At 36.4% G+C, this 7,585-nt stretch overlaps 1 protein-coding gene across 1 annotated transcript in view; it reads right to left on the bottom strand.

Annotated features, from left to right (window-relative positions):
• Window positions 1-7,585, bottom strand: part of TRIP12 (thyroid hormone receptor interactor 12) — a 121,980-nt gene that overhangs the window by 50,200 nt on the left and 64,195 nt on the right. Inside the window, exons 6-8 of the mRNA XM_006760405.2 lie at window positions 6,345-6,481; window positions 3,514-3,597; window positions 1,906-2,001 (exon numbers count right to left, since the gene is read on the bottom strand). Of these exons, the coding sequence (XP_006760468.1) occupies window positions 1,906-2,001; window positions 3,514-3,597; window positions 6,345-6,481 (317 nt within the window). The remainder of the gene's footprint in view (window positions 1-1,905; window positions 2,002-3,513; window positions 3,598-6,344; window positions 6,482-7,585) is intronic.

Consider the following 7,585-nt stretch of genomic DNA (forward strand, 5'->3'; position numbering starts at 1 on the left):
AACAGTTGGTGGTGGGGGGTATTGGCAGAGGGTGGGATGGGAACCGGGTGGAGGGGAGCTCTGGGGGGAAAAAGAGGAACAACTGTAATAATATGAACAATAAAGATTTCATTAAAAAATATAAAAATAAATAAAAAAAGGCAGTATGTATGAAATATCTAAGAAGAATTTATTTCTCAAGTAAATATCAGAAGAATAAGCCATTAAATTAACAAAGGTTATTTGTGTGGGAGGAGGAAACAGAGCAAAGGGACATCAAGCAAAGAAGTGACTATGTCATTATCATTAGGAACTGGAACTTTTGGCATGGGAGAAAAAAGATACAAGATAAAGTTAATTAAAACCCGGTAGGTCTAAATTTGCATCGGCAGCATTAGTATGAACTCAATTTTTATTTACTATTTTTTAAAGTTTTTATTGACTTTTTAGAGAGAGAGAAGGAAGAGGGAAAAAGAGACAGAAACATCGATGAGACAGAAACATCAATCACTGCCTCCTGCACATCTCCTACTAGGGACTGAGTCCAAAACCCGGGCATGTACCCTGACCAAGAATCAAACCAACGACCTCTTGGTGCATGGGATAATGCTCAACAAACTGAGCCACACTGGCTGGTCATAATTTTTATTTTAAAAGATAAAATGCAACTACTTACTAGGTTTGTCCATTAAAAGTGTCTAATAACAATGATCAAAACAGTAGCAATGAATGAATATGCCTCTCCAGACTGTGGGCTCCAAATACCATTTCATATAAAAAAAATCAGGGTTCTCTGAAGAAATGTTTTGATTTCATGTATGGGGGGGTGTGGTGGAGGTGGTGAAGGAAAGAGCTAAACTTCTCACATCAGAAAGCAAGGTAGTTATGAAAAATAGCCTTAGCCTGGCCAGCATGGCTCAGTGGCTGAGCAATAATCTATGAACAATGAGGTCATGATTAGATTTTCGGCCAGGGAATATGCCCAGGATGTGGGCTGGATCCCTAGTGGGGTGTGCAGGAAGCGCCGAGCAATGATTCTCTCTCATCATTGATGTTTCTATCTATCTCTTCCTTTCCCTTCCTCTCTGAAATCAATTAAAAACATATATTTAAAGAAAGCTAAAGATAGTATTCTATATGATAAAAAACTTAACTGGATTTATAATTATGCATAAGTTATTCTGAGTTACAAATTGAGACTTTAAAAATCGCCACTGTCATACCATACATGACAAGATTTCTGGATTATAATACATTAATTTGATGAAATGAGACCAGTGACTGTGACTGGTAATTGTACTGAGAAATCTTTCCTCCAAGGCTCATATTGCAACTGTCTTTATTACATTGTGAAAAAAGCCAAGATTTAAATATATGCAAATCATGCCAAAAAATGCTGTAATAATCAATGTAATCATCTGAGATTCTTTACTCTTCTATAACTCAAACAAATAAGAGTCAGTCTGGCTGGCATAGCTCAGTGGTTGAGCATCGACCTATGAACCAGGAGGTCAGAGTTCAATTCCCAGATAGGACATATGCCCAGGTTGTGAGCTGGGTCCCCAGTGTGGGGGCATGCAGGAGGCAGCCAATCAATGACTCTCATCATTGATGTTTCTATCTATCTCTTCCTTTCCCTTCCTCTCTGAAATCAATAAAAATATATTCAAACAAAACAAAGAGTCAATCTTACTATAAATTTTCGTTTTCTAATGATTCCAATTCAGTAATCCAAAGTATAGAAGAAAAACCTTAGAGTTTCTATATTTAAAAGAAAAATGTATAAAAGATCTATTTTTAAAATAGGCTAAAGTTCATGAGAACTTCCTTACATCAATAGGTAAGCAATAAAAACAGCACTCAACTAATTATTAAAGGATTGGTGGGGGTTGGGGGAGGAGAACGAATTTAAAAGTATTTACTTACTAGCTCCACTTCCAATTGTTCTGTGGAAAAGTTGTGACATCCGAGGACCAAGAGGGCCAAACAGGTGTGGAGGAAGACCCCTGGCCTCTAACAGAGCTAAAGAGAAAGAGGCAGGAGTAGTTGAGTTAATTGATGCAACTAATCCTATCTAAAAATTTGAACCAACTGATTCACCTCACATAACTGATTTGGACAATGTTACCTTCCATGTTGAACTTTAAGAGAGGCTACATTAAACATTCAAGACCACTCTCATATTAATTATACTAATATCTGTTACTTTAAGGTATCTTAAGGTTTTATGGTGATATTAAATATCAGTATACCAGCAGGAACGATGAGAGTGGTCCAAGAAAATTCAAAGTAAATATTTATTTTGAAGAAAATGTATGGTAAACACCCTTGTGCTGTTCTTCCTCTGATATGGGTCATGACAACCTCTAATCTAAAACCATGAAAAATTAGCCCTAGCTGGTTTGGCTCAGTGGATAGAGTGTCAGCCTGTGGACTAAAGGATCCCAGGTTCGATTCTGGTCAAGGGCACATGCCTGGGTTGTAGGCACAATCCCCAGTAGGGGACATGCAGGAAGCAGCCCATCAATGATTTTCTTACATCACTGATGTTTCCACCTCTCTCTCCCTCTCCTTTCCTCTCTGCAATCAATAAAAATATATTTAAAACAATAATAAATAAATAAAATAAAAACATGAAAAATTTTTATCAGTTCCAAAAACATAAGAAACCTGTGTTCATGAGGGTGCTAGTCAAAGAGAGATTATTGTAAGTTCCTTCAGAAATTTAAAAGCAATCTGAAACTGATTTATAAATAACATGTTTCTTATAAGCCTCACACTGGAAATCAGCCATCTCAAGATGATAAAAACATATACTCATCCACTTGTAAAGAGCATATATATAAAGCTGCTTTTAAAAAAGCACTAACACCATTAAAATAGCTGGAGTTTATGTACACATTTTATATCTGTTTGGAAATAGGTGATCAAGAATACAAAAGATCATGGCAAAAAAGTAGCATACTGGATGTGTTGTGTTATTAGGTACCAGAGAACAATATATTAAGCTACCCTGCCCTAGACAGTTTGGCTCAGTGGATAGAGCATCTGCCTGCAGAATGAAGGATCCTGGGTTCAATTCTGGTCAAGGGCACATGCCTGGGATGCGGGCTGAATCTCCAGCAGGGGGTGTGCAGGAGGCAGCCGATCAATGAGTCTCTCTCATCACTGATTTTTCTCTCTCTCTCTCCCTCTCTGATATCAATAAAAATATATTTAAAAAAAACCCCAGCTACCCCCTTTCATAACCTTCCTTAATTTATTACCAGCTACACATGCAAACATAATGAAGAAAAATTTTAAATATTCAAAATAAATATAAGATTTTGTCTAGTTAAACAGATAAAATGAGGAGCCAGGAAATCATTTTCTAATTCCAAACCATCAAAACACCACTAAATAAGGAGCTTTTTTTTTTAGTATATGCATTGCTAGATTATGTTTAAAGAAACTTATCTCAATTAATTTCAACAAAGAATAGCAGTATAGACAGCCCATAATAATGGTTTCTTATAAGCTCAAAACTGTCTTTACCTTGTAATCGTCCCATCTCAGAGTCATCTGATTCACTCTCCCCAGAAGTGGTCATGCCCACAGCCCCTGCAACAGAACTAGAGGCTTCAAAGGGGGAAAAAAAGGGCAAGGGTTAAAAGAGGAATATTTAAACTCATTACGTTTGGTTTATCTTTAAAAAGAAAAAGGAATGAGACCATGAGTGGAGGGGGGGGGTGTTTATGGGGATGTGACCTCATCAATACCTTAATCAATAAGTACCTTTGTTCATGTAATACCTTAATAAAAAAATTAAAGATTAAAAAAAAAATCAAAACAAATAATAAAAAGAAAAAGGAGTGCCCTGCAGGTGTGGCTCAGTGGTTGAACCAGGAGTTCGAGGTTCAATTCCTGGTCAGGGCACATGCCCAGGTTGTGTGCTCGATTCCCAGTCTGGGCGATACAGAAAGCAGCTGATGGGTATCTCTCTCTCCCTTACTCTCTCTCAGCATGTCCTTAGGTGAGGATTCAAAATAAATGCTTCAAATGGAGTCCTGTACCAACTGTGTAAGAGCTGTCTGAGAATGGATACTTGCCGAAAGATGCTGAGTTAACATCATCGATTTACACTCTACACTAACTTAGAGGGTTTCAAATACTAAGAAAGTAAAGCACATTACATGGTAGTACACTTGAAATTCAAAAATAAAAATTTTTAAAAAGCACATTACTCAGAAAAACTCAATATTAAGCTAATAAGTAATTCACCTTTTTCTCCAAAACTACTGTAGTATGCTGGCAGAATTCCTGTAGAACTCACCAGGGATCCGGCCTCCAAAGTGTACTGAAGCTAGTACTGTTCTAATAATACCAGTGAACATGCCACATGCTTTTTTTTCATAAACCTGGAAAACACCTAAATCACACTGTGGTTTCAAATATGAGTGACAAATGAAAACACAGGTGAATGTTTACGAGGGCAGGCTTAAGAACCTAATACCGTGGTCGGCAAACTGAGGCTCGCGAGCCACATGTAGCTCTTTGGCCCCTTGAGTGTGGCTCTTCCTAAGCCTTAGGAGTATCCTAATTAAGTTAATAACAATGTACCTACCTATATAGTTTAAGTTTAAAAAATTTGGCTCTCCAAAGAAATTTCAACTGTTGTACTGTTGATATTTGGCTCTGTTGACTATTAAGTTTACTGACCACTGACCTAATCCCTTGAAGCTTTTATCCTCGTAGGCAAATATAGCATGGAAGAACATTTTACACTCCACCCGGCTATTACAGCCTCCAATTATATCCATGTGAAATGAACAACCTCTTATAACCTAAGGAGCAGAATGCCACAGCCATTATAAATATGCACTTCTTTTCTGAGATCTGGATTTGAGAGTCACAAATCCTAGTTTGTAAACTCAGGGCAAGCTTAACCATTATATGCTTCAATTTTGCCTCATTTGTAAAATGAGGGTAACAGCACTCACACCTCAGCAGGTTGTTTTAGAATTTTCAATGAAAATATATGTAAAGTGCTTAATTCTGTGTCTGCAATAGAGTGTACATACCATAACTGTTAGCTATTATAATTACTGTAATGAGTCTACTTTAACAACACACTCAGCAGCTCCATTTCTGTCATCCATATGGGAATTGCCCCACTTCCATGTTCAGATTTGAAATAAACATTAAAACATTGGGAAGGATAGGCTGTGTATCATAAAAAGCTTAAATGAGTTGCATATGAAATGGATTATTTTCCCTAAATCTACCATTTAATTCTTCAGGAAAACTATTTGAAAATAAGGTACAGGAAACAAGTCCCCTCCTCTCAAAAGCGAGGCTGTCAGTTCACCAAGTAATTTATCATACAAAACTAGGAAAGACCAGTGGAAAAATATTAAGCTGGACAGAAAGCTGGGAACAAAAGGCATAAAACATGGATAAGTAGTGGGCAAGCCAGAACCTTCCTGGCAAATGAGGACATGTGATCAACCACAGACATTAAACAAACAACAACCAACTAGCATATATTCTAATATTAAACAACAATATATGGAAGGGCTTTGTTCAAAAGTATATGCTTAAACCAATGTGTTATCTTCCTGATTTAATGGCCTCATATCCATACATTTATAATGACGAACTATAACATTTTAAATCATATCTTAATGCTAGTGAGAAATATTGATGACAAGCAACATTTTAAAACATGTTAACACAACTAGCTAGGAAGTATTATCCTTCTTTTGGTATTGGTAAAGAATACATATTTAAAGCTGAAGGATGGAGGTGGCTTAACTTTTGCTATGCTAAGATATCAAGAATAAAAATAAGAAGCCCATAAAAAACAGGAGATATATGTAATATTATCAACAATAAAAAATACATTTAAAAATGAAAAAAGCCCATAACAGTATAAATAGTATTCTTGAAGTTGCTTAGATTCAATACTTACTGAATAATAATACTTATTATTGTTTATTAATTTCAACATTCTAAATTAAAATTGAAGCAAATTAAGGCATGTCCTTACAGTTTTATAATGAATTTAAATTTTTTCAGACAATCAATGGGCAACTACTATATGTGGTCATTAATATAAGAAGCTAAAGCAGAAAGAGACTTACTCCCTTCTGAATATAATTAGTACAAATTTGGATTTTGGAAAGAATTAACAACAACAACCAAATCCAACTTATCAAGAAACCTAGAAAGTGAAACAAAACAGGACAAAAAAGTCATTTGATAATAAACATCTAGTATACTTCTGTCCCCTTTTTCATTATATTTGATATACCTAATAAGTAACTTATCTCCAAATAAACCTGTAAGATACATAAAAGCATTTTAGGGCTAAGAGGTGCCACTACCTGCAGCTCCTTGAGGGGTTTCATCTGTCCGTGCAGCTGAAGAATTTACTGTCTCCTGGTTGCTCTCAGGATCTGCCATTTTCTCCTGTCGACGAGCTTCAGCTGCTCCTCTTTTGCCCAGGCCAGAGCCTCGCCGACTACAACAGAAAAATGCCATCAGAGGCAGCACTTCCAGCGACCAAGAGCAATGAACACATAGCACAAAACTCCAATGCATGGAGCACGAAGCCAGTTTCTTCTTTTTACATAAAAATTGTTGCAGAAAAACACTATGGGTAGCAAGCAAGACGTTACATATTTAAAAGCCTTCCAAAATAATATTACTTTCATAATACAAACTTTTGTGTTGTCATCCTTACAGAAAGAAATGCCTTTTAAACACTTCCAAATAAATGAAAACGTGACTCCTTCTGTGGAAAGAATTCAATTCATTTATAATAGCTCCCTACTTCCAAGGTAAATAGTAGATCAATATACAGACTGTCAGATTGATACCTGACAAAGGGGGGAGGGAAGGAGGAAAGAAGTTGGGGGAAATTCCCATCACTCAAGTTTGATTTCATAAATCAAAAAATAATTATCTTAAAAATGGACAATAGCTCCACCCTTTAAAATATTTAAATGTAATATTTTAACTAAGACAAAATTTGGGAAGACATTGTTTAGGATTAAAGCACAGTATAAGATAGTGAAAAAAGAATGAGTCTGGCCTGTGTGGCTCAATGGTTGAGAATTAACCAATGTACTAAGAAGTCACCAGTTTGATTCCCGGTCAGGGCACACGGCCGGTTTTCGGTCTGAATCCCCAGTATAGGGCATGCTGGAGGCAGTCTATCGATCTTAATGTTTCTCTCTCTGCCTCTCCCTTCCTCTCTTTCTGAAAATCAGTAAAAACATTTTTTTTTTAAAGAATCATCAGTCATTTCTCATGAAGCAAAGTACACTTTATTAATGATGACTTTTTTTCTATTTTAAAAGAAAATCAGGTAGAAGCCAAAGACTTTCCCAGCTTACTACACCTTGATATGGTTCAAACAGCAGTCAAGTTACAGAGACATTAGATCAGTGGTTCTCAATCTTGGCTCCACATGAGAATCACCTGGGAATCTTTTTAAAATCCTGATTTCTGGGCCTCATCCTCCGGAAATTCTGTTTCTTTGCTACTAATGTTGTGGCCTCACCCCATAACAAAGAAACAGAATTTCCGGAGGATGAGGCCCAGAAATCACGATTTTAAAAGA

This window comes from Myotis davidii, unplaced genomic scaffold (genome assembly GCF_000327345.1).
Source record: "Myotis davidii unplaced genomic scaffold, ASM32734v1 scaffold370, whole genome shotgun sequence".
NCBI lineage: Eukaryota > Metazoa > Chordata > Mammalia > Chiroptera > Vespertilionidae > Myotis > Myotis davidii.